At 47.0% G+C, this 27,855-nt stretch overlaps 1 protein-coding gene across 1 annotated transcript in view; it reads right to left on the bottom strand.

Moving 5' to 3' along the window:
• Positions 1-24,230, bottom strand: part of LOC115078770 (transient receptor potential cation channel subfamily V member 6-like) — a 42,265-nt gene extending 18,035 nt beyond the window's left edge. Inside the window, exons 1-3 of the mRNA XM_029581787.1 lie at positions 23,697-24,230; positions 718-815; positions 446-568 (exon numbers count right to left, since the gene is read on the bottom strand). Coding sequence (XP_029437647.1) covers positions 446-568; positions 718-815; positions 23,697-23,821 — 346 coding nt within the window. The 5' untranslated portion in view covers positions 23,822-24,230. The remainder of the gene's footprint in view (positions 1-445; positions 569-717; positions 816-23,696) is intronic.
• Between the last annotated feature and the right edge of the window lie 3,625 nt (positions 24,231-27,855).

Here is a 27,855-nt window from a genome sequence, read left to right as displayed (position 1 = left end):
TTGCCCCATTTTGTCATTTATTACATTTTCTCTCTACATTCGGTGCACATCTCTCTCCCACCCACATCCCTTCAAACAGCTTTTTCTGCTTTTGTCATCCTAGTAGCTGTCTTGTTACAGCCTGCCTGAGTCTTAACATTTGTAGGTAGCCATGCCTTTCTATCTCTATAATATTCATCCATTGTGCGTGTGTGCACTCCCTATACAGGGAATCTCCAATCCCAGCCCCACACATCATATTGACCCATTGGATATCTGTCTCACACACACACACTGCTCATTTTCCCCTCTGACTATGCCATTGATCCATCTGCCACTACCTTCCTCCCCACCCTCATCAAATCACCCACTGAATACTACTAACGCACACATCTGAGGTTTCATCTCTTCATCCTAAATGAAGAGAAACTTGAGTTCCTTGGCTCACTTTCACTTTTAATTTTACCTTCATAGAGCTCAAACGTCATGGGCTCATTGATGAGATCCGGAGCCACCTCAAGGAGAGCCTTGGCAACCTCAAGATTATCGTACAGAGCCGCCACATGCAGAGCTGTCTCACCCACGGCGCCTGGGGACCAGAGAAACACAGAGGACCTTGTTCATCCCAACCTCACTCACTGCACCTCGAGGAAAGAAGAGAGCCAAGCCAGACCCTAGTCAGGCACCCTTCTGAAAAGGGGTCAGAAAGAAGGGAGGGCAGTGACCCTGGAAACTCACCTCTCTCAAAGGGGTCGGTCGATGGACAGTTCAGGAGTTTTTTGATGGCTTGGACATTGTTCGTTTTGGCCGCCAGAAGCAGCGGCGATTCCCGTATCCTGAAATGAGACAGCAATCGTTATGGAGCCCAGAAGGAAATCTGGAAACATGGCCCCCCAACCCTTCAAATTATTGTCATGAACAAATCCACAGGTTAATTAATACTCGCATGTTTCTCAAATGGCCACAGGAGAGCAGCATTGTGAAAGAAATTCCCACACCTGCGATTCAGGCACGACCACAAGATGCCACCAGTGAGCCAACAGTGCAAGAGCTCTCTGGTACTGGAATATCGCATTGAGCAATGCACATCTTAAGCTAAGCATCAGAGGCTTGAGCCATTGTAGACAAGAGGATTTTGCAGGGACATTTTGGCCATGAAATGTTCACACTTTAGCACGATAAATCGAGGAGCTAAATGCTAGAAGGCTTTCATTTAACAATGCCAAGCGTTAAGAATAGCTGCAATGTTTATTTAAAAAACAATTGCAAAATATTCAGAAATGTATTCTGTTGTGACCTGAAGTTTTTGCTACACTCTTGTGACCTCTCTCACACCATCACAATGTCTTTCTCTCCCTCATGTTGTCTCTCCCCTCTGTTTCCTATGTCTCTTTTCACATTCAGAGATAAATTTCCAAAGGTTTGTGGGGCAGGTAGGGTTACAAATCTGGGAAGACCAGCTTTTGAGTACAGCAAGTTGGGTCATTATTAAACGAAGGACGGTGACTGCCAGCATCTTCCATTGGCCTGCTCAGTCAGCAAGGATGAATACAGGTGCCCAGTCCAAGACATGACTAGAGGAGGCCAGACCTCCCCAATCCCTGGTGGGCTGGGTCTGCTTCCATGCCCTCCCCACCCTCACCCACTATGTGCATGGACTGATACGAGGATTCGCACTTAGTACGTTGGCTTCTTGTACTGCGTTGGGATGGACTTGCAACATTAGCAGTGAGATTTATGGGATCTTACATCTGACATCCTGAAACTGGCCCCTCGTAACAGAGGAAGCCAATGCGCTGTCAAATGCTGCTCCTGCTGGCTGCGGCAGGGCCCCAGAGAAGAGCTGGGGGATATAGCCATAGGGTGGTAGTGGAGATGGTGTGTGTATGGCGGAGGGGGGGCACAAGAGGGGTATGGGAATTGGGGTATGGAGCAGGAGATCTACATCATATGGGGCAATGGGAGGGAGAGGGATCAACATGAGCTGGAGAGGAGGAGGAGATTAAGGATGGGAGGATCATCATTAGCAGTGTTTAGTTATGACAGGCTTTTCCAATTACAGATAGAGCCATTTTATACAGAGCGGCCCGATCGTTTGCACAAGCTTGCATAATAGGGGTACTACAGAGATGTGAGTTACAGATAGAACTGTTCCAGCTACCTGGCGCGACTATATAAAATCATTCCGGAAGGGGAAGACAGCAGAATCAGTCGAGTACACACAGATTCTGGTTGGAAATCAACAAACACAGTGCACTGGTTAAAAGGAAGGTTAATATAAAGGTTCCATAGGGTTAAACAAAGCATAAATACAAGGTTCCATTGGTCCGAGGAGGTAGCTAGTTTGAGTGGATTAGTGTTGTGCTGTGAAGTAAAGCTTTAGCAAGGTTCATGTTACTGGCTGGCATCAAAATCTCCCTCAGACAGCCATGTTTTAAGCAGTCCTTCAGGAGAGTATTTCTGGGGCAAGTCTGATGTGGACAGCTCCACAGAGTAGGGACTGAGCCTGTGAATGCTCTCTTCCTTGTGCTGAGGAGGCACAGTTTTGGGAGATGCAACTAATAATCAAGCCCCTACCAGGGAGAACATAAGAATATGCCATGCTGGGTCAGACCAAGGGTCCATCAAGCCCAGCATCCTGTTTCCACAGTGGCCAATCCAGGCCATAAGAACATGGCAAGTACCCAAAAAAGAGTGAGTGGATATGTATGGGGTTACAGAGTCATTGAGGTAGGTAGGTTCCAGGCCTTTGAGAATTTTGTAGGCAAGTGTTAGGAGTTTGAATCTGTGCAGTAGAGAGTGGGGGATCCAGTTTAGGGCTTTTAAAATAAGTGTTATGTGGTCAATTTGTTTGTATTCATGGTCAGGCAGGCAGGCTGGGGCATTTTGTATGAGTTGTAGGTGGCGGTCAAGAATGTTAGTGATTCCAGCATAGAGTGAGTTGCAGTGGTCTAGGCAGAAGGTTGCAGTTACAAAGGCAGTGTCATCCAGGAGGGGGCAGAGATGGTGGAGCTGCCAGAGGTAGAAAAAGGCTATTCTGGTCATTGCTTGGATCCGGGGTTTGATAGTTAGCTGGGAGTCCAAGATGAAGCCCAGTTTTCGGCTTCCATTGAGAATCACTTTTGGGTGAGGATGGCTGATTGGGTTCATGTTTCTCAATCCATAGCATCTTTCCTTTTTGGGTTTAGACTTAGCTTGTATGGGCATCGCTGGCTTGCCACTTTGTCCAGACAGTTGTTGAGGTTGGTGGATGGCAGAGTCTTGGTTTGTGCTGAGTAGGATCAGTAGACGGAGGTCATCAGCATAGGAGTAGCATGGGATGTGGCAGTTTCTGACGAGTTTGCTCAGGGGGGAGAATGAACAAGGTTCTGCAAAAGCTTTTCCCAGAGATATAGCTTGGGCTGCGATCATGGAAAAAGATGGTTAAACATGCAAGCGCAGGACCCACTATTCCTAGGTCATTCAGTCAAGCGATGAGGAAATTGTGATCTACTGGGTCAAATGGTGCCAATAGGTCTATGAGTATTAGTAAGGCTGACAGGTTCTGTCTAGACAGAGGGCAAAGTTATCTGCCAAGTGTATTTCTGTTCTGTGATGTTTTAAAAAACCAGATTGATTGGGGGGGGGGGGGGGGGGGGGCGGGTTCCAATGCGCTGGAGGTGATCAGATGTTCAGAGAATTCTAGTAGCACTGCCTTGATGACCTTACCCAAGAAAAGGAAGCTTGAGATGATTGGACAGGAGTTCTTTAGGTCACTTGGGCTGAGGTTAAAGTTTTTTCATTTTATTCAGTTTGGGAGGTGGGATTCTGCGAGTGATGTATTGGCGATGATCTAGATGCGATACATCAGTCTAGATTTGGCTTACTTGATGAGCCAGGCAGGTGGCTGTTCTGAGAGTGGAGACCAGGGAGTCGATATCTTCCTTTTGCAGTGGTGCTAAAGTTTGTCAGGGAGTGAGGTGATGTGGCTTTCTGTTGGTATCTTATCCAACATGGATCAGATGCATGCATTTTCTCTGAGAAGGATACAATCAGTTTATTTTGATAGGTCTCAGTAGTGAAGGAAGGAGGTAGGTGTGGTGCGGTTCAAGAATTTATTTATGGTTTGGAACAGTTCTCTGGGTGAGTTTTCCACTTGGTTGATTTTATTTGTATAGTGGTCTCTTTTTTCTTTTGTGTTGGTTTTGTGGTAGATTGTCTGATGTCTTCGGCTTTCAGCTCTGGTTGTCTGGGATTTAGTTTTCTGCCATTTTTTTTTCCAGTTTACTGCTGGTTCTTTCTAGTTCTTTTAGGTCAACTGAGAACCAAGAGATTGGTTTGGAGTTTTGGAATGCAGTCAGTTCACAATAGAACATAAATACAATGATATATACTATTGTGAGCCGCCTAAGGTTTTTGACATAGGCAGCACATAAATAAAGAATAAGATAATATAACATAACCGGTGGCTTTCCATGAAGAGGGAGTGAGGACCTAGGATGGCAGAAGAAAGCAACTGGAACCAGTGGAGAGGGTGAGTGACACAGAAAGAGCTTGAGTTGGTGAGGGTACGAGAGACAGAAAGAAAGGTGGGTTGGGATGAGGAGGAGGTGAGAGAGAGGGGGAAGAAGGGATAGGAAAGGGTGCGAGATAGGGAGATAGAACGCTGGTAGGTAGGATGGGGAGAGGTGAGAGGTAAGAGAGGGTGCTGGATGTGGAGACATAGCAAGGAAAGAGTGGTGAAGAGATGGTGAGTATAGGAGAGTTTGCTGGAGGCAGAGCCAGTTTGGGAATAATGGAGGGTAAGAGTCAGAGAGGAAGCAGAAGGGAGCAGATATCTGGCCATCGATAAGGGAGCAATGGAAGGGAGAATTAAAGAGGTCAAAGGCTGAAGTAGCAAAAACTGGAGAGAGAGAGAGCTTGGGTGAAATCTAAGTATGAGTGAACAGCGGTGGAGAAGTGATGAGATGAAAGGAAAAGATAAATGTCAGGGACAGATTTTGGGGAGAAAGTGACACGAACAGGAGGAGAGAGAAGAAATAAAAGTGGAAAGAAAATCCTGTAAGAGGAAGGCACTGAAAGTAGGTAAAGAGACCAGGAAGAGGCCTGATCCGGGCTCACAATACAAAATGTCAATTCTCAAAAATAAAGTCCAATATCTTCTTTGATATAGTGCCGTGCTAGGAGGCAAATCCCTGTCATTAATTTAAGCGACAGTGGTTCTAACTGAGATTGATGTGTGGGAACTGTTTGCTTCTTATATTTATAGATAATGGGGTAAAGCACTCCTTCTGTTCCTTTGCCTCCCTTATTTCCTCTATAATGCTGAGAAGTGCCAGATAAAAACATCTCTTTCTTTTTTTAAAACAGATTTCCAATTACTGTCAAGATTGTTTAACGATATAAGCACTTGTATTTCCTTAAGCAAAGTTAAAAGATTTTGTTTATTAAATTGTAAAAATTCAATAAAGAGAAAAAAAAAAAAAAAAAGTCCAACACAGAGAGACACTCAAATGTCCAATATACCAAGGCAATCCTCAATAAACATTTATAGATTACTTAAACAGAAACCACAGACCTGAGGTCTCGGTTTAAGTAATCTATAAATGTTTGAGGATTTACTATAATTAGTTACATAAAGTGAATTATACGTCAGAGACATAGGAGCCAAACTTCGGTGCTAAACTCAGTATAAATTTCCCCTCACACAGCGAAGGTATTTGCTCATTATTGGGGGAGTTGAAGCACGCACAGAGCTGACACCTAAGATCAGAAAGGTTAGAGACAAGTGAGAGAACCACTTTTCTCCAGAAGGGTTATAACCGGCCTGGTCCAGTGTAAGAAGGATGCAAGAACCTTCTGGAGAAGGGTACTAGTGCCCTTGCACTAGTACCCTTCTACCCACTAGTACCTTGCATGGCAAGGTAAACTTAATTCCTGGATACAACAGTAAAAAAAAAAAAAAGGCAAACCAGAACTGCTGAGATGTTGCCCTGCGAAATACATTTCTTAGCCACCACTAGGGCATGGAAGCGGGCCAGCTCCCCACCGCCATCTGGTGGAAGGTGAGAACACGTGCAACGAAAAAGGTCCTAGAGGACACGCAGAGGCAGAGACAGAGACATTTCTAGACTTTAGTGCACGTGGAGGAGTGTGGCTGCTGACGAGGCCCGCGGGCATCAACCTTGATTGACAGGAAGGAGCTGTATTCTTTTATTAGAGGTGCGCTGAACACGGGCCAGTTTAAGACAGAGAAGGATAAAACAATCTCCCTGAAGGGAATATGTCCTTGTGCCTGTTTTTAATCGGATGGTTTCAGCAGCTGTCCCCTAGTTCCTGTATTAGCCTTTAGCCAAGTCTCCTTCCTGCGGCTTAGCTGTGCGCTAATTGCTAAGGTGTGTTGCTTGTTAAGTTTTGGTTGGGACCCTGGGTGGAGTGCATTTATTTTATATTTTGTGCTTTTCTTAAATTTGTTACTCCTTTGTATTCTTATTTTTTACAAACCGGCCATGCTTCGGACACTGAAGAGCGCTCCTCAGCTCGTTGCAGCCTCTGGAAATTCGTATTTTGCTAACCTGTAAGGCCCGAGGGGATCACACTCATTCACGGCAAGAAAAAAAAATAAATAAAAGACAGCACCCAGAAGGAGTTGTGTTCCAAAACTAAAAGTAATGTTTTACTGAAGAAAGTCGAGCGTTTAGCAGTACTAAAATGATGTGAAAAACCATACAGCAATAGTTTTTTCTGATACCAACACGAGTCAAAAATAGGGAAGTTCAGCCACAGGCCTGCTGCCTATTACCTACAATTCCTGCACTATGTCAGATTTTCAAAGTCTCTTGACGGTTTCAGCTGCACGAGACGGACCTTCTCATCCAACATCCAACTTCTCATCCAGCTGCCAGACTCTACAACACATCTACACTAGCCACCGCCTCCAGCGCCAGCCCTGCACCACATTTACAAGCCAACAACAATCACTCTGTCCAATTTCAACCTTGTTTCATGATTACGTGTCAGTACCGATCACTACGACCAAGCCCATCCCTGCTCTGTGCCTACTTGCCAATCCCAGTCTCTATAGCTAAAGCCAACCCTGTAACTGGTGTGCACAAGCGAGCACCGATTATGAAAGCAGATTATCCTGATGCATGTCTGCACCAAACCTCTGACACTGAGACCAGCCCTGCATCATGTTTATCTGTCAGTGCCAATCACTAACACTGCCCACTGTCTGCATTCCAACACCAGTCACTGCCTCCAGAGTAAACCCTACACAGTTTGATGTGGGATGTAAAGTTAATTGGACAAAATGCTAACAGGAAACAGGAGCCTTTTAAAAAGTCTGTACAAGGTGTGAAAGTAGAAAATGTGCAATTATGGTCCCAGTGTTGTTGGGTGTGATGCAGGGAGAAGGGACTAGGGTAGGCTGAGGGATGTCCTCCATGCAGTGATGCTGAATAACTTGTTATCTCAACTTCAAGTTCAAGCAATATCGGGACTCGAGATCCCAGTGAACCAATCAGGATGCACCTTTCATCCACATCATTTAAGAACATGGCCCCCTCTGTGACGTAAGAGCAGCAAGATCGTGACCGTCAATACCCCGGCACAGAAGACGGCAGTCACCTCTCACCCTACTGCCGAGGGTCCTAGGTCACAGATCACAACAGAGGACTTCCCGCAGAGGACTTCATACAACTGCAGCATGAATCAGGAAGAGTGTTGCACACAAAACATACCCACCCACAGATATTACCTTTCAGGATGCTTGCACAAGAGTGTGATTGAATAGTTGGGATGTGAGAAGAGGGGAGGTCTTGAAACATATGAATCTCCCCAAACCCAACAGGATGGTTGTCTAAATGCACTGGTAGGGTAATACTCGCCTCACAGTGCCTGCCCCCAAGGAAATCCAGCTCAGCAGCAGAGGAAGAGTCTTCACTGGCTCAGCCCCAACCTTCTGGAATTCCCTACCACTGGACATCAGATGTGCTGCAGACCTCCTGGCCTTCGGCCCCTAGAAAGTTGTGTCATCCTTAATATGCCAGGCTCTCTCCCTGTGTGTATGATGCCTCTGCCAGCTTCTGCTCTGTCTGATTAAGTTATTCTGAAATCTGGAGTTTCCTTCCATGTAGTTGCTATTTATGCTCTTCTGTTTGGTTAAGTGTTCCTGGAATCTGGATTGTTCCAACTAGGTAGGCACTACTCTTGACTTGTTTATTTTACCCTTACTTTGTTCTTCTGTATCTCTTGCACTGCTCACTAGCTGAGCTTTTTGCTGTTACATCGACTGGTTATTCTGCAGCACACTCTGATCTCATTTGTTGGAAAAACATGTAATAAATAAACGATGATGATGGTGATGAAGTAATGTGCGTCCCTCCCAGGACAGTGGGAAGGAGGGGCAGGAGCTCTGTGGCTAAGAGAACAGGGGGTGGGAGAGTATCTTGAGGCTGGGGAGGTGGGTGAGGGGGAGAAACAGATGTTGCAGTCGCTTGCTCAAGAGAGAGTGAGCCCTTGGTCCACGGCACAACCTCAGGGTGAGGTTTCAAGGAAGGCAGCGTGGGAGGCGAACTTATCCAAACATGGGCTTGAGTTGGAACATAGCTTGGACTTGGAATGAGGTCTCAGACCTTTGCTGAACCTGCATGCACAGAGTGAGACCCAACAATGCAATGCTGGTCTCTAGGGTAGCTCTCCGGCCACATGATAGTCCTTTTGAACCTGCTGCTTGGGAACGGCTTGTGTGTCAGGATAGACGAAAGCTGAGAACAAGACATGGCATGACAAGAAACATGGATGAAGGCTCTGGACATGAGGATCATGAATGAAGGCTCTGGTTCAGGTTAGAGTTCAGCTTCCCAGGGCACTGCACCTCAGCGTACCCTACCAGCCCCCCCATGGGCTGGTTAGGGAGCATGCTGCACACCCTACACAGTCTGCCGCAGGTTGGTCACAGACCACGCTGGGAGCGAGACAGGCTCTGGATTGAGGCTCAGACGAGGACAGGAGCCAGAACATTCCTTGGATTAAGGAACAAGGCTTGGATTGAGGAACAAGGCTTGGATCCGCTGGCTGGACAAGCTCCATGAGACCTGGAACAAGGAACATGACTAGGATTTAAAGACTGGACTTGAAACTTGGAACACTAAAAACAAGGAAGGACTTCGAGGGCTTGATCCAGCGTAGATGGACTTGGTGACAGGCCTTGTGCCAGAAAATGCCCTACACAGCCTCCCATGAGCTTGTCATGGACCATGACACTGGCACGCCTGGAGGAAGGATGAGAGAGGATCTAGAAGGCAAACCTTGGAACAAAGACAGGAACATCAAGAACTTGATTGAAGAGTTGGACGAGGCGAAGACGCAAGACTTGTACAAGGAACCAGTGAGAGACCAGGAACATGGAACCTAGAACATGGAATTATGGAGGAGTTCCCACTAGGAACAAGGAATCTAGGAACATGAAGAACAAGAGACCAGAAACATCCAACGAAGAACATGAAGACCATCAAGACAGGAGCATGACCATGGAAGACCTTGCAGGATGAAGAGACCATGGACAACCATGAAGATCTGTGCAAAAGTCCTGAGGAACTGACAGAGAGCCCTTTTATAGGGCTGAAGACATGACATCATCGGAAAGGGCTGTGGGGATTTTCCCACCGCAGGACCTTTAAATCCACAGGAGAGGCGCTCTCATGCGTCTAAGCAGCAGCCTGGTGTCAGGCAGCCGCCTGGCTGTACAGAGAAGGCAGAGGTGTCGGCAGTGTCCTAGCTGCGCAGATGGCAAAGTCGGAAGGAAAGTGATGACAGCTCCCTGCCACAAGAAGGAAATGTTGTTGGCAGCGGCATCCGGGCCATGAAGATAAGTGGCGGCTTCCAGCCGAGACGATGGAAGCATTGGTGTTGGCGGCACTCGGGCTGTGAAGGGGTAGGCGTGGGTGGCACTCCATGTCACAGGGAAAGCACAGGGCCGGCGTTGGAGATTGGCAGCGCGGCGTCGGGTCGGTAAGTGGAGCCTGTGGCCAGGACAGGAGAGCACCTCGAGGCCGGGAGGGCAGGGGGCTTACACAACTTCCTAGCCCTTTATTTATTTATTTTAAAATCTTATATACCACAAAATCCAAAAATATAGATTTTCACTGCAGTTGCCTTACGCTCGTCAATTGCTCTGCAGGGGCACCCGCCCTCTTTCCCGCCCTGCTAATGAAGAGCTTGGATCCGAGCCCAGCAATTAAGAAAAAAGGCGTAAGCACGTAGATCCCTCGCTAATTAGCGGAAAAAAGATTCTCCAGTTCCTTCAAGTGGGAGCAGCCTCCAAAACATTTCTCAATCACGATTTATTTTATTTCATTTGTATTCCACCTTTCAGGCGCTTCCAAGCAGATCACATTCAGGCACTTAGGCATTTCTGCAGCTTACCCTAAGTAAAGCATTGCAAGAAAGATTTTTTATGAAACCTCCCCACTGTACATAAGAGACAGCTGCGTGTGCTTGAGGCAATTAACGTGAGCTAATTGGGAACAGCGTACGGGCCGGTGCAGTGTCGTGCACGTAAAAAACGTGCGCACATGAATCTCTCCCGGGCGCTCGATGCAATGCGCAAGCCAGCTGCCGTGCTAGAAGGGACGCGCGACGGATAATTTGCGCATCCCCGGCGCTCCGCATCGGGCGCCCGGGAGAAGGGGGCTGTGCGTCCGTAACAGCCTGGCCAGAGCTCCCTCCCCACCCCCCGGCAGGGCTGTTCCTGATTGGTCCTTTTCGCTGACGCGTGACGGTGAATGGACCAATCGGCAGTACGCGAAGCAGTGAGGAGATTCATATTAAGTGCCCTGGGAGTGCGACCGTTCAGTTTAGGAGGCTCCATTGTATCCCGCAGCAGCTCGCTTACCGGCACAGTACGCACACACGGCGTACACAGCCCGGATCGTGTGTATATTGTGGGTGTATACTGTGCGCCCCCCACCCCAATTTTTTATTTTTTTTTTTAAGGTCAAGACGTTTTTTTATTGCTTGGCGCTGCTTCCTGTGGTTCTTGCTACTTAGTATTGCGATGATACTAAAAGTAGGAGGAACCACAGAAAAGCAGTAGATTTTTGTTTATTTTGTTGAGCCCTTTGACCTGCGGGAAGACTTTACGCCGGGCAGGCGTAAAATTTGATGGGTTAAAAAGCGCGCCTCACGCACACGGGGATTTTTTGCTTCGCGAGGTAATAAGCTAATAGCCTCATCTGCATGGCATTTACACGTGATGAGCGCTATTAGCTGTGCACTAGTTTGGACGCGCGTTTTTTGATGCGCTGGTCCCCTTATTGCATCGGGGGTTATGGACGCACATCCAAAACGCGGGTCTTAAGCGCTTAACCTGTGCGCCAGGCCCCCAGCCATGCCCCCTCCCCCCCCCAGATCGAGGCACGGTCTTCAGGGGCAGGAGCGAGGGTGCCGGCTGACCCACAGCTCTCCTTTGCTCCTCACATATGGGGCAAAGGGAAGCTGGCTCAGCCTATGCCGTCTTGAATTTTGGCAAATGGGAGGTGGGGTGGAGAAGAGAGGAACCCACAGGAGGAAAGCCCCTTACTCTGTCAAAAATAAATGTGAGACTTGCACCCAGAACCCTGGGGTTCCTCAAGACTGTGGGTGCAGGATTTTCATAAACTCTAAAAAGAAAAAAGAAAACTATTTTTACATTAATATTTACTTGAAAACAGAAAGAAAAAAAAATCTGAATGGAATCGGAGCTACCCAGTTTTCTTCTGTAGAATGTGAGCTCGGGGGCAGGCTCAGCACAGACCTCATGCACATCGGGCGGGGGGACCAGGAACAATCTCCTTAACCTGGTGCAAGCTCCCCATCTTCTGTTCCCTTCTGGTCCTCTCTGTAATCGTTCGTTAGTGACACGGGAGACATGAGTGAATTTAACACTGCTGCAAAGAGCAGCAAAGGGACGGCCGGATTTAGAAACCGGCAGCTGTTACCATGTGCAGCAAACCTTGCCCATTGAATTAACGTGGGAAGGTCCTGATGTCAGACTCTCATTAGCTGTTTGTAGCTGAAATGCACGTTATGCAACAGCTTTCCTATTGCCTTTAGCAAAAAAACCAAAAACCAAAACAACCAACAAAAACCCCACACCTGATGTCATGCTGCAAGAGGACCCAGAGCACAGTGGTTTACACAACTTCAGCAATTATTCCTGTTGCAGCATCTTAATTAGTGGAAAAAATATTTCCTCTCTAAATGTGGTCATTTCTTAATAATCTAGATGCAAGGAGATGGCTGTGCACCCAGATGTTGGGCCTGTGGAGAGCTGGGCAAGGAATGGTGATGGTCAGGGGGGGGGAGGGAGCTTTGTGCCTACCCAAGAAGGGCTGAGCCAGATTTTGCAAGCTGAGACTGAGATTGCAAAGCTGCACTGAATCAAAAAACACGAAGACACCAACTCCACTTTTTTTTTGGCAGAGCGGGTGGGGTGGGGTGGGGGAAAAGCTTGCACTGTTTAAAAGTTGCATAAAGGTCAGAAATGCCTCTGGGATATTGCGCAGAAATGGGACAAGGGATCTTACTCTGCCCTCACATTCTCTGCTCAATGGAGCTCCGATCTCTCAGCCCCGTATCCCCATTCCTAATGGAGCTCAGCTCTCCCAATAATTGGGGAATAGGTGCAGAAAGGAAACAGAAGAGGCTCCGGCAACCATCAGGGCCGGGCGAGTTGTTGCGTGTATCAGATGTGGCATGGCATCAAAAGATGAAGATACGAGCCTGCGACCCCTGGTGGGTCACACAGAGGAGTGGTCTGTGTGTGTGGTACCCACACGCCAAAAAGGATAAAATTCAAGTGACTACAGAAAGTGTAGAGAAGGGGGGGGGGGGGGGTGGACACTGAATAAACTAAAGTGCTAGGGACAAGGCCGGTCAGACTAGGCTTCATCCCTTACATGCGATGGGGTTTTGCTACTGCCTCTGACTATTTTCCTTGCCCGTGTTGGGGTTTCGCATTTTTGGAGTCCTCCACATACTTTTGAGCATCCCCTTCATGGGACTGGTTGGGTGTGCCTATATATTCCTTGTGGAGCTGGCTCAGGAGAGGGCCTTGGGGTCCTCACTGAGACTCCTTAGGGTGAGGAAGAGAGAGGAGGAGGCTTCATGGCTCACCAGAGAAGGACCCCTGGATGGGATTGAGAGATTTTTCTACCTCTTTGACCAGCTTCTCTGGCAAGGACCAACTCACCCTTGCCGGAGGAGCTGCGACCAGCGAGTTGAAGTCTCCTTTCGATCCAGATTGGAGTTAAGAGGGTTGAGATTGTTTTCCCCTCTAGCACATGCAAAGACCCTGATACAGTAAGAGAAAGTTAAAGCAGATTCTATTTTTGTTGAACACTACTATTGTCTCCCTGCTGTGGTTTCTGGAGCCTTTTCCAACCAGACTGAACTCTTCTACTCTGAAATCTTACTGGTCAATAGGTAAGACTGTGGTGATATTGAATGTCTGTGTTGCCTATTCCCACCATCAAACTGAAGGGCCGAAAGTTCATACTTCCTCCCCGCCGATGAACCCAGCACCCCGGGAGCTACTGGAGTTAATATAAGGCACAGACAAGTAGAGGACTGGATCACTGATAGCATTCTGGGGTCCGTGAGGCCCCTCAACCCAGTCTACCCAATGGTAGTGGTGGTGGTGGTGATGGGGGGTGGGGGGGGGGGGAGGTTTACCTACAGAACAAATTAAAAGGGGCTATAAGAGGATCCTGCAGGCAGCTCAAGCAGAACACAGGGCTCCCCCTGGAGAGGAGGTGGGGAGAGTCCTTCTCCCTGTGCAGAGAAGCTTAGCAGTAAATGGTTTTGTGGGTTGGTGCCTCTACCGAGAGCGCTTTCTTCTTGCTCTTGCTGTCTAATCGATTCCGTATCCCCATTTGTCTTCTTTACTAGAAGCCATCGACCCTCAGCACTATGTAAATAATTGCTTATCCTACTGTTAAGTTACTCTTCTCCCCCCCTCCCCCGTTCTAGCACCCTTGTTTTATTGTAACTTTTTTGCTCCTCTTCACTTGTTAAATGTTCAAGCCATTTACACCCCCTGTTACCTGTAAACCAGCCTGATGTGATTGTATCATGAATGCCGCTATAGAAAAGCTCTAAATAAATAAATAAATAAATAAAGGAGCCTTCGGTACCTTCACTAGATCTGGGATCCTCCCAGTGGACAACACATTGAGGATGTCAGAGCAGAGCTTGGGAATAAACCATTTGCTCTGGCGCTCCCTTCCAGTCCTGAATTGGGATAGAGGAGCCCGAGGATTTCCGTTCAGAAGGGTCAGTAGTAGGGAGATGGAGAGGAAGCCAAGCTCCTAGGTCTCCGTGAAGCGTTGAATCTGGGAAGGTGTTGGAGGTACTCCATAGTTTACATGAGACTGTTCCCTGTGGTGGTGCTTCAGATACGAGGAGGGAGTCCATTGGGTAAGTGTGTGAGATAGGGCGGGGCTGACCCTGGGGAGGATGAGCCCCCCAGGATCTGGTTGGGCACGTTTCGGACCCTTCTCCTCACCAGCTTCTGCAGTTTGGGGTCGGGGGTCCACATCGCCATTGGCAGATCTCCCAGCCCCCGCTCTGAGCTAATCACGCCTGGGAACATCTTACACCAAGGAGAGGAAAACAAGGCCCCCGGGACAGGAGCCCAGGCAGCAGAGACACAGTCTGCTCTCCAGCGTGGCCCCAGGAACGTCACTTGAGCCAGGCCCAGCTGCTCCTGCCTCTACTCCCACAGGGAAAGCGGACGATCTGAGCCTCGGGAGGAGAGGGAGGGGGTACAAGCAGGCCCGGTTCAGCCCATACCCCAGTGCTTGTCCTAAGAAGACAAAGAGCAGGCAGCCCTGCAGGGTGATGATTTGAGCAGCGAGTCCCGTTCCGGGGCTGGATCTCCGAGGCCTTCCCGAGAGGAACCACTGCTCTCCATGCACTGCGCGCGAGCTGCATCAGCCACGAAGGAGACACGTTTAATCCCAGCCCCTTCCCCCCAGCAACTCAGTAACCCCAACGTCACTCGGCTCGGACTGAGGAGGTAAGATAGTTCCCCTCTCCTACCCCTCCTGCTCTAGCTCACACCTTTCCATCCTGTTGCACGCGGGCTACCGTCCTGCGGACCTGGATTACAAAGCAGGGGAGGTGTTCTTCTCTGCACCGACAAAAGGCTGTGGTCCCTTCCCTGCCCTCGTAATGTAAGATGCTACCCTCGCCACTGTCACCCGGGGTCCTCCCCAACGTCCTGTGGGTGGTGATTGCAGCTGCAGCTTGGCAAAGGGACAATGGGAAACCCAGAGATAAGAGGCAGGAAGCAACACGCTGAGCCTCAAAATCACTTCCTACATATCACTTGGTACCTTCTGTCTCACCGTATCACACGGTGCAGGGAATACAAATCATCCCCAGGCCTTTCTATCCATTCTGTCTCACCGTATCACACGGTGCAGGGAATACAAATCATCCCCAGGCCTTTCTATCCATTCTATCTCACCGTTTCACACAGTGCAGGGAATACAAATCATCCCCAGGCCTTTCTATCCATTCTATCTCACCGTTTCACACGGTGCAGGGAATACAAATCATCCCCAGGCCTTTCTATCCATTCTATCTCACCGTATCACACGGTGCAGGGAATACAAATCATCCCCAGGCCTTTCTATCCATTCTATCTCACCGTATCACACGGTGCAGGGAATACAAATCATCCCCAGGCCTTTCTATCCATTCTATATCACTGTATCACACAGTGCAGGGAATACAAATCATCCCCAGGCCTTTCTATCCATTCTATCTCACTGTATCACACGGTGCAGGGAATACAAATCATCCCCAGGCCTTTCTATCCATTCTGTCTCACCGTATCACACGATGCAGGGAATACAAATCATCCCCAGGCCTTTATATCCATTCTATCTCACCGTATCACACGGTGCAGGGAATACAAATCATCCCCAGGCCTTTCTATCCATTCTGTCTCACCGTATCACACGATGCAGGGAATATAAATCATCCCCAGGCCTTTGTACCCATTCTATCTCACTGTATCACATGGTGCAGGGAATACAAATCATCCCCAGGCCTTTCTACCCATTCTATCTCACTGTATCACATGGTGCAGTGAATATAAATCATCCCCAGGCCTTTCTACCCATTCTTTCTCTCTGTATCACACGGTGCAGGGAATACAAATCATCCCCAGGCCTTTCTATCCATTCTGTCTCACCGTATCACACGGTGCAGGAAATAAAAAATCATCCCCAGGCCTTTCTATCCATTCAGTCTCACCGTATCACACGGTGCAGGGAATACAAAACATCCCCAGGCCTTTCTACCCATTCTGTTTCACCGTATCACATGGTGCAGGGAATATAAAACATCCCCAGGCCTTTCTATCCATTCTGTCTCACCGTATCACATGGTGCAGGAAATACAAATCATCCCCAGGCCTTTCTATCTATTCCTTCTCCCCGTATCACACGGTGCAGGAAATACAAATCATCCCCAGGCCTTTCTATCCATTCTGTCTCACCGTATCACACGGTGCAGGGAATACAAATCATCCCCAGGCCTTTCTATCCATTCTGTCTCACCGTATCACACGGTGCAGGAAATACAAATCATCCCCAGGCCTTTCTATCCATTCTGTCTCACTGTATCACACGGTGCAGGGAATATAAAACATCCCCAGGCCTTTCTATCCATTCTGTCTCACCGTATCACATGGTGCAGGAAATACAAATCATCCCCAGGCCTTTCTATCTATTCCTTCTCCCCGTATCACACGGTGCAGGAAATACAAATCATCCCCAGGCCTTTCTATCCATTCTGTCTCACCGTATCACACGGTGCAGGGAATACAAATCATCCCCAGGCCTTTCTATCCATTCTGTCTCACCGTATCACACGGTGCAGAGAATAAATATCATCCCCAGGCCTTTCTATCCATTCTGTCTCACTGTATCACACAGTGCAGGGAATACAAAACATCCCCAGGCCTTTCTATCCATTCTGTCTCACTGTATCACACAGTGCAGGGAATACAAATCATCCCCAGGCCTTTCTATCCATTCTATCTCACCGTTTCACACGGTGCAGGGAATACAAATCATCCCCAGGCCTTTCTATCCATTCTATCTCACCGTATCACACGGTGCAGGGAATACAAATCATCCCCAGGCCTTTCTATCCATTCTATCTCACCGTATCACACGGTGCAGGGAATACAAATCATCCCCAGGCCTTTCTATCCATTCTATATCACTGTATCACACAGTGCAGGGAATACAAATCATCCCCAGGCCTTTCTATCCATTCTATCTCACTGTATCACACGGTGCAGGGAATACAAATCATCCCCAGGCCTTTCTATCCATTCTGTCTCACCGTATCACACGATGCAGGGAATACAAATCATCCCCAGGCCTTTATATCCATTCTATCTCACCGTATCACACGGTGCAGGGAATACAAATCATCCCCAGGCCTTTCTATCCATTCTGTCTCACCGTATCACACGATGCAGGGAATATAAATCATCCCCAGGCCTTTGTACCCATTCTATCTCACTGTATCACATGGTGCAGGGAATACAAATCATCCCCAGGCCTTTCTACCCATTCTATCTCACTGTATCACATGGTGCAGTGAATATAAATCATCCCCAGGCCTTTCTACCCATTCTTTCTCTCTGTATCACACGGTGCAGGGAATACAAATCATCCCCAGGCCTTTCTATCCATTCTGTCTCACCGTATCACACGGTGCAGGAAATACAAATCATCCCCAGGCCTTTCTATCCATTCAGTCTCACCGTATCACACGGTGCAGGGAATACAAAACATCCCCAGGCCTTTCTACCCATTCTGTTTCACCGTATCACATGGTGCAGGGAATATAAAACATCCCCAGGCCTTTCTATCCATTCTGTCTCACCGTATCACATGGTGCAGGAAATACAAATCATCCCCAGGCCTTTCTATCTATTCCTTCTCCCCGTATCACACGGTGCAGGAAATACAAATCATCCCCAGGCCTTTCTATCCATTCTGTCTCACCGTATCACACGGTGCAGAGAATAAATATCATCCCCAGGCCTTTCTATCCATTCTGTCTCACTGTATCACACGGTGCAGGGAATACAAAACATCCCCAGGCCTTTCTATCCATTCTGTCTCACTGTATCACACAGTGCAGGGAATACAAAACATCCCCAGGCCTTTCTATCCATTCTGTATCACCGTATCACATGGTGCAGGAAATACAAATCATCCCCAGGCCTTTCTATCTATTCCTTCTCCCCGTATCACACGGTGCAGGAAATACAAATCATCCCCAGGCCTTTCTATCCATTCTGTCTCACCGTATCACACGGTGCAGGGAATACAAATCATCCCCAGGCCTTTCTATCCATTCTGTCTCACCGTATCACACGGTGCAGGAAATACAAATCATCCCCAGGCCTTTCTATCCATTCTGTCTCACTGTATCACACGGTGCAGGGAATATAAAACATCCCCAGGCCTTTCTATCCATTCTGTCTCACCGTATCACATGGTGCAGGAAATACAAATCATCCCCAGGCCTTTCTATCTATTCCTTCTCCCCGTATCACACGGTGCAGGAAATACAAATCATCCCCAGGCCTTTCTATCCATTCTGTCTCACCGTATCACACGGTGCAGGGAATACAAATCATCCCCAGGCCTTTCTATCCATTCTGTCTCACCGTATCACACGGTGCAGAGAATAAATATCATCCCCAGGCCTTTCTATCCATTCTGTCTCACTGTATCACACAGTGCAGGGAATACAAAACATCCCCAGGCCTTTCTATCCATTCTGTCTCACTGTATCACACAGTGCAGGGAATACAAAACATCCCCAGGCCTTTCTATCCATTCTGTATCACCGTATCACACGATGCAGGGAATACAAATCATCCCCAGGCCTTTATATCCATTCTGTCTCACCATATCACACGGTGCAGGGAATACAAATCATCCCCAGACCTTTCTATCCATTCTGTCTCACCGTATCACACGGTGCAGGAAATACAAATCATCCCCAGGCCTTTCTATCCATTCTGTCTCACCATATCACATGGTGCAGGGAATACAAATCATCCCCAGGCCTTTCTATCCATTCTATCTCACCGTATCACACGGTGCAGGGAATACAAATCATCCCCAGGCCTTTCTATCCATTCTGTCTCACCATATCACACGGTGCAGGGAATACAAATCATCCCCAGGCCTTTCTATCCATTCTATCTCACCGTATCACACGGTGCAGGGAATACAAATCATCCCCAGGCCTTTCTATCCATTCTGTCTCACCATATCACACGGTGCAGGGAATACAAATCATCCCCAGGCCTTTCTATCCATTCTGTCTCACCATATCACACGGTGCAGGGAATACAAATCATCCCCAGGCCTTTCTATCCATTCTATCTCACCGTATCACTCGGTGCAGGGAATACAAATCATCCCCAGGCCTTTCTATCCATTCTGTCTCACCATATCACACGGTGCAGGGAATACAAATCATCCCCAGGCCTTTCTATCCATTCTGTCTCACCGTATTATACAGCGCAGGGTAATTAACAGTCTCAGGCATTTCTATCCCATCCATTCTACTGCATGTCTCAGTACAGGGAACATAAACCATCCTCACATGTTTCTCTTATGCAACGCACAGACGGATTATGCAATGCCTAACGTGCAGCGTGTTCTTTTATGTGTTTGTAATTACTGGGTGGACCCACCACTTTCTATTCAGCTGTTTTCACGGGGGTTACACACAGGTCGCATATAATCTCTGCCCTTAGTGCAGTACTGGAAAGCAGAACTCTGGCCAACGCTGGTGCTGTACTGGGATCCCCAACAGTTTCCTGAGGAACTCCCTCAGGCCCGGGGCAGGTTGGATGGTTTTACACGTTCCATGTAGACTCAGATTTTGTGATACCTGTTATCATCATGGAAGATAAACTAGGAATCATGCCTTTGGACTCCAGCATCCTCTCCCCTCACTGGGACCAGTACAGCACCAGACGTGGCCCACATTTAGATTCCACACTGGTCTGGTCTTCCACCCCTGTCCCCATGCAACGCATGCACGCCTGCTCCGATGCACCCCCAAAGCTCTCTCCATCTCCCCCCGTTTCTGCTCCAGGGAATTAGCCTGCCTTCTCCCAGCAGCCAGCGGTGCTGCACCAGAAAAGTATGTTCTGCAGGTCCGGCAGAAGGGATGAGGCAGAGGCGCTGTCGGGTGAGGAACCTGCAGGTCCAGGTCCCTACGTCAACGGGAACCAGAAGCCTCCTGAAGCAATCTTAAATGCTGATGGTCAGCACTCCTCCTCCCTCGGATGAGTCTCGCGTTGGCCTGATACGAGGTAATCACGGCCTGCGGGACCACCAAGGAATAGCCCAATGCAGCATAACTCCCCCCCCCCCCCCCCCAACTAGTCCTTAATCACCCTCCTTAAAATTCTCAGCAATCTTTCTGGCTTGAAAGGATGTTTGTACTTATTTATTTGCATATTAGCTAAACACACACCCACCCATTGCCTGAAAGGATCCTGTGCATTTATAGAAAGCAGTAGCTATTACCTTTGGTTGCCTCCCCTCTTGGATAAACCTTCCACACGTGGGAAGGCTCCTTACATCACCTCCTTAACGGAGGCGCTCCGCTTGTAGGGTTCTGTCCTTGCTTTACAGCCTCGTCCACCTTATGATGGGGGGGTGATGGAGACCAGGGCTCCGTCCCGTATCCCAGGCGTGCCCGCGGAAGGGCGTTCCCTTACATCTCGCAGGAATCGGAGTGACCCAGAAGGGGGCTGAGAGGCAGGGACGCCAGGAATCCTCCCGGTCACCTTGGGCAAGTGGCTTCGCCCTCCGGCGCCCCAGGCACTAACCTAAACGGTCGGCCCTCTCTGAGGCCTACCCGAGCCCAATTAAAACCTCTCTTGGAGTTCGCAGTCGGAAAGGCGAGGAACTAAATCCAGAATCCTAATCCATTCTAATCTGACCCCGTGCTGGGACGGCATTTTTGATGGCTGACGCCGAACAGGGCTAAGACTCCTCCACCCCTTGCTTCCCCGTGGGCAGTGGGGACCCCACCTAAGTTTACAGTGACTCATCATGGACCTAGGAGGCCGGGATCGCTCGGCCCAATTTAGCTAACCAGAGCCCTGTAGGGATTCCCCACTGTCAAATCCAATCCAAAGAAAGCACTGCATGAGTTTGTTTAAGAAAAAAATGCCCCGCCGCCACCCATGGCACATGCTTCCTTCCCAGCATAAAACGAGCGTTGTGGGTGCTAAATTCCAGCAAAACAAAATGTAACTGGAAAGAAACTGGGGCCAGCTAAGAGACAGGACATCTATCCGGTTCTTTAAATGGGAACCCCCATGGAATTCTCTGCCCGAGACCTTACGTCTTTCACCTCATAGAAAGAGATTTAAATGCAAAATGAAAACGCCTACGAATCAACATAATACACTCGAAAATTGAGAACCACAAAGGCAAGAAAGACAAAAGATAATAATCGACACATGAAAACAAAACCAAGAAGAAGTGTTAGTAATGATTAATTATTATCCATGATTATTGATAAATCAAACGGGAGAATGCAAGATTCTCAAACAGCCCACAGACGAAGATGTGAAAACTACCATTTTATCTGTAATCACCCATACTCCTTGCCTTATATACTAGATTAATTCCATATGTCCCTGAAACCCTCGTTAGATAGAGGGAAATTAATACCTAACTATGAAAACCAGCTTTGTGACCAATCTTTTCTGTTTTGTTTGATTGTTTGCTGAATTTATAACTATGAATGTCGCTTTGTAAACCATTGTGATCTACACATGGAATGACGGAAAAATAAAATGTCTGAATAAATAAATGAATATGTAATAGAAAATTCACAAGGCAGATATTAATACATGTATAGGAATACTACCTCTGTAACCAATCATTTTTGTTTGCTGAATTTATAACTATGAATGTCACTTTGTAAACCGTTGTGATCTACACATGGAATGACGGAAATATAAAATATCTAAATAAATAAATGAATATGTAATAGAAAATTCACAAGGCATGTTGAGTCATAACTATGAATGTCACTTTGTAAAATGGTGTGATCTATATATGGAACAACGTTATATAAAATAACTAAATAAAAACCCTAAGCCCTTTCACACTTTCCTATTCATAACGGAAGCAGAAGTTTCCTCCTGTTGGGGGGGCGTCTTTGCCCCATCTTCTTATTTTCCCCTATTACATCTCATTCTCACGCCGTACTGGAGCAGACATAGAATGTGTAGCGGAATATAAAATAAACAAATAAATAATGATTTAAAAAAATATATATAAAAATAAAAATATAAAAAGTGCATTATAAGTCAATCAAAATAAATATGTGAACTCATTCCCCCCCCAGGCTCCACTCAACCCTGGGAGGCCACTGTCGGACAATTGTGGCCAGTGTTGGAATCTACACTTCAGGAAGAATACAGAGAAAAAAGTGAAGCCCAGGGGATGAGAGGCCTGGATGAGAATGAGCCGAGAAGAGAGGATAGAGGAATTGGGGTTTGTCTAAAGGGAAGATGGAGAGCTGCTTGCATAACACCATAGGTATATGGAAGGGGTGGACTGGGGGCTTATGGGTCATTCTTCTCCTCTCCTGGAGAAAGTGCAAGATGTCAGGGACTTAAATCCCGGGAGGGAGAGAGTGACATCAGGCATTAAGAAGAACTAGCTAATGTTTATTTTTTTTACTTTTCATTATTTTATACTATTGTTGGGTTTTTGTATTCTTTGTTTGTACTAATTATTTTAATGTTCACTGTTTTGATTGTTTTATAAAATTAATTTATTAAATAAAATTGCCATACGGTGAGGGAGATCGAGTGAGAGAGTGAGTTAGCAGAGGAGGAATGTGGGATCTCCATCATTGCAGGGCTTTAGATCCAGATGCGACAAACATCTGTTGGGGAACTAGGACTCTGTCTGGAAACTAGAAATAAGCTACATCTCCTGAGGATCCTTCCAGCCCTCTCCTTATGCAACTCCAGATGACCCCCCCCCCCCTCAAGGTCGCTTCCTTCCAGCACCTTTCTAGGACTCTAGATGACCCCTCAAAGTCCCTTCCAGCCCTATCTCTCTGGAATTTTCTGTTCCCCTTTCGCCTTATAAGAGGCCCACCTCTTGGCCACTGCAACTTTAAAGCTCCCAGGAGCAGCAATTTCTGAAAGCAGGGGGCCAAGCAAGGTGAGACGTCTCAGGTTTAAGCACCAGGGGATCCTGTGAGGTACAGAACACCGCTGGCACCTTCCTTAACTTTCTACAAACAAAAAGGGGGGGCAATGACAGGGTTGTATCTCCCTTCATATTCAGCCCCGCATGAAGTGCAGGCGATTTCCAAAATAAAAGATTTTTGGATTAGGAGAGAGGGAGGTTTTCATCCACCCTTTCTCCTCCCCCTGCTTGTAGGCAAAGTGAAATTCTGGATAACAGCAAAAGAGACAGGGAACAGAGTCTCTCAGTCTGCAAAACTATTTAGCAGGGAATTTCAGGAGCCAAGAAAGAACCAGCTGAGGCCAGTGATCCTAATCAGCAGAAACAGCAGGAGACCAGAGAGAAGAAAAGGAGGGGGGAGATCCAGCCAGGGCAAGCAAGAAGGGAAAATGACAAAACCCTGCTCACCTGCGCTGCTGCAGCAGATTAATCTTGTCCACATCGGCACAATGGCTCCTCTGCATTCGCCCGCTCACCCCGTTCCAGATGTTGGAGGCCACAGCAAGGGGCCTCCTGGTGAAGAACACTCCCATGTCCCCGCAGCCTGCCACCACCCCCAAGGCAGCGAGACACAATAACGCCCCAGGTACAGCCAGCTCTGGGGTGGAAACCGCTCTGGCAGGACCTCTGCCTTCTGCCTCAGCTCTGCCACATGAGGTGTTGCATCCTCTGCCGCCACCAGCACCACAACTACCCACCTCCACCCCCAACCCTGGTCTCTGTCCCAACGGGCCACAGGCAAAGTCACAGGGCTGTCCAGACCTTGCCCCAGAGGGTCACTCCAGGGGCAGCTGCTGGGGCACTCTCACATCCTCCAGCTGTGTGCAGATGTTCTCTTCCCTCCTGTGGCAGGCAGGTAGCTGTCGCAGTCCTGAGGAAAGCTGGATTCCTTTCCCCAGTCCGGGTGTAGGGATTATCCACACATGTACATCTGGAGGTGTTTACCTGTGCCCAGCTGTGGATCAAAAATCAGAGCCTGTCCCTTCTTATAAGCTCCTCAAGCATGTCACCTGTCAGCAGTTCCAGGAACACAGGCTAAATATATGCCCGGTTTACAAACGCCCTAGTGGACACGGCCAGAGCAGAGTGAGAGGGATGGACAGCGCACCCTTCACCTCTCCGTCTCTGGAACACACCCTTCTTCCCAAACTTACCTTTGTCTTAAAGAGATAGCAGCCCAGCTGCAAACAAACAGAAGAGAGGCCAAAGCAGCCGGGCACTTCCAATCAATAGAATTGTACCAGAAAGACAAATATTCCCAAACTTACTCCCACCACCCCACCCCCACCTGCTGCTCAGAACGACCAGGAAACCTTATACCAAACTGGTGACCTGAAACCCAGAGAGAACCTTTCTAACAATCTGTATCCCAAAGCGCTTTATAGACACGGACACAGAGCTTTTCATACAAACTGTATCCCAAAGTGCTTTATAGACTCAGTCACTGAGCCTTTCATACAATCTGTATCCCAAAGTGCTTTATAGACACAGACACAGAGCCTTTCATACAAACTGTATCCCAAAGTGCTTTATAGACTCAGTCACTGAGCCTTTCATACAATCTGTATCCCAAAGTGCTTTATAGACACAGACACAGAGCCTTTCATATAAACTGTATCCCAAAGTGCTTTATAGACTCAGTCACTGAGCCTTTCATACAATCTGTATCCCAAAGTGCTTTATAGACTCAGTCACTGAGCCTTTCATACAATCTGTATCCCAAAGTGCTTTATAGACACAGACACAGAGCCTTTCATATAAACTGTATCCCAAAGCACTTTATAGACTCAGTCACTGAGCCTTTCATACAAACTGTATCCCAAAGTGCTTTATAGACACAGATACAGTGCCTTTCATACAAACTGCATCCCAAAGTGCTTTATAGAGAGAGACACAGAGCCTTTCATACAAACTGTATCCCAAAGCGCTTTATAGACTCAGTCACTGAGCCTTTCATACAAACTGTATCCCAAAGCACTTTATAGACACAGATACAGTGCCTTTCATACAAACTGCATCCCAAAGTGCTTTATAGATACGGACACAGTGCCTTTCATACAAACTGTATCCCAAAGCTTTTCATAGACACTTTTTGGATCCTCAACTTGTATGGAAAGCCTCTAACTGGTGATGGCTCCCCACCTTTTCTTTTGTCCCCACAGTCTCCATTCCACCCAATCCCAGCTGCTGAGGCCGAGGGTGAGTTAGTCCTACTTCCTCCCTGCTTTAGTGCTGAAAAATATGTAATGATAATTAGTACATATATTGAAAGAGAGAGCAAATTTTTATTATCACAGCAAATTTTTGATTACCAAACAAGTGTGTCATAAAATGCACTCATACACTCACACATTCACTCATTTAAAATCACAAATTGAAGCACAGTGGAGCAGTGCGGTCAGTTGGTTCAAGTTCTGATCCAAACGTTGCTGTATTTTCGGAGAAGACATTAAGAGCTGGTTGTAGTTACCAGGGTATGCTGGGCAATTCGTCTGAGAAATGATTTGTGAACCAGACATGCACGTTTTGGGATTCAGCCTGTGAGAATCTTATCAAGCTGGTGGAAAATATTATGAAGCAAGCCAACTTGTGAATAATGCGGAAGGTCCGTTGAAAACAATTTCTCAGAAGCAAGATAGATGGTCAACTTCCCCCTGATGAAGCAGGGCCTCTTGTTGGGGTTCATACTGTGTGATAAATGCAGCACTGCCTTCGCATGTCGATGAAACATGGTATAGGAGGCGATGTCCTTTCGTGGATTACAAACTGGTTAAAAGACAGGAAACAGAGAGTAGGACTAAATGGTCAATTTTCTCAGTGGAAAAGGGTAAACAGTGGAGTGCCTCAGGGATCTGTACTTGGACCGGTGCTTTTCAATATATATATCAATGATCTGGAAAGGAATACGATGAGTGACGTTATCAAATTTGCAGATGATACAAAATTATTCAGAGTAGTTAAATCACAAGCAGACTGTGATACATTACAGGAGGACCTTGCAAGACTGGAAGATTGGGCATCCAAATGGCAGATGAAATTTAATGTGGACAAGTGCAAGGTGTTGCATATAGGGAAAAATAACCCTAGCTGTAGTTACACGATGTTAGGTTCCATATTAGGAGCTACCACCCAAGAAAGAGATCTAGGCGTCATAGTAGATAATACATTGAAATCGTCAGCTCAGTGTGCTGCAGCAGTCAAAAAAGCAAATAAAATGTTAGGAATTATTAGGAAGGGAATGGTTAATAAAACGGAAAATGTCATAATGCCTCTATATCGCTCCATGGTGAGACCACACCTTGAATACTGTGTACAATTCTGGTCGCCGTATCTCAAAAAAGATATAGTTGCAATGGAGAAGGTACAGAGAAGGGCAACCAAAATGATAAAGGGGATGGAACAGCTCCCCTATGAGGAAAGGCTGAAGAGGTTAGGGCTGTTCAGCTTGGAGAAGAGATGGCTGAGGGGGGATATCATAGAGGTCTTTAAGATCATGAGAGGTCTTGAACGAGTAGATGTGACTCGGTTATTTACACTTTCGAATAATAGAAGGACTAGGGGGCATTCCATGAAGTTAGCAAGTAGCACATTTAAGACTAATCGGAGAAAATTCTTTTTCACTCAACGCACAATAAATCTCTGGAATTTGTTGCCAGAGGATGTGGTTAGTGCAGTTAGTGTAGCTGGGTTCAAAAAAGGTTTGGATAAGTTCTTGGAAGAGAAGTCCATTAACTGCTATTAATCAAGTTTACTTAGGGAATAGTCACTGCTATTAATTGCATCAGTAGCATGGGATCTTCTAGGTGTTTGGGTAATTGCCAGGTTCTTGTGGCCTGGTTTGGCCTCTGTTGGAAACAGGATGCTGGGCTTGATGGACCCTTGGTCTGACCCAGCATGGCAATTTCTTATGTTCTTATGTTCTTATGTTCTTATATAATGAAGAACACCACATGTAGAGATCTTTAAGGGTTCAAGTATTTGGATATATAGAAGCTACATGTATTTGGCGTAGTTACTCACATACACATAATGTGGTAATTAAGAATAACAGTTCAAGCACGTACAGAAGGTACAAGAGTCCTTAGAGTTGTAAGTGGCTTTATATAACCACAGGATGCATAAATACAACATGTTTTCAGTTGTATTTTGAACATTTTTTTAACAACTTGTAAGTGTTATATTAGTTATTCTGGTTTATTCCTTCACTATGCTTCAATTTGTGATTTTAAATGAGTGAATGTGTGAGTGTATGAGTGCATTTTATGACACACTTCTTTGGTAATCAAAAATTTGCTGTGATAATAAAAATTTGCTCTCTCTTTCAATATATGTATTGTTTACAATTGTGTTGAGGGAGTGGTAAAATCCACCCATTTAGTGTACCTTATATGATAATAATTAGAACAGAATAAAATTACAGGTTACAGAAATGATGGAAAGAAAGGTAATTCCCCAGGTTCTGGTGCCGGTCCGGATTGTCTCTGCTCAGATCCTGGTTCTGGCCCGGGGGCAGGATCCCACAGACTTTGCTGCTCTCGCTGCTGTTTCTCCTCTTTCCCCCAGGATT

This window comes from Rhinatrema bivittatum, chromosome 16 (genome assembly GCF_901001135.1).
Source record: "Rhinatrema bivittatum chromosome 16, aRhiBiv1.1, whole genome shotgun sequence".
Classification (NCBI taxonomy): domain Eukaryota; kingdom Metazoa; phylum Chordata; class Amphibia; order Gymnophiona; family Rhinatrematidae; genus Rhinatrema; species Rhinatrema bivittatum.
The sequence above is the reverse complement of the archived record's forward strand: the minus strand, read 5'-3'. Positions and strand labels throughout refer to the sequence as shown.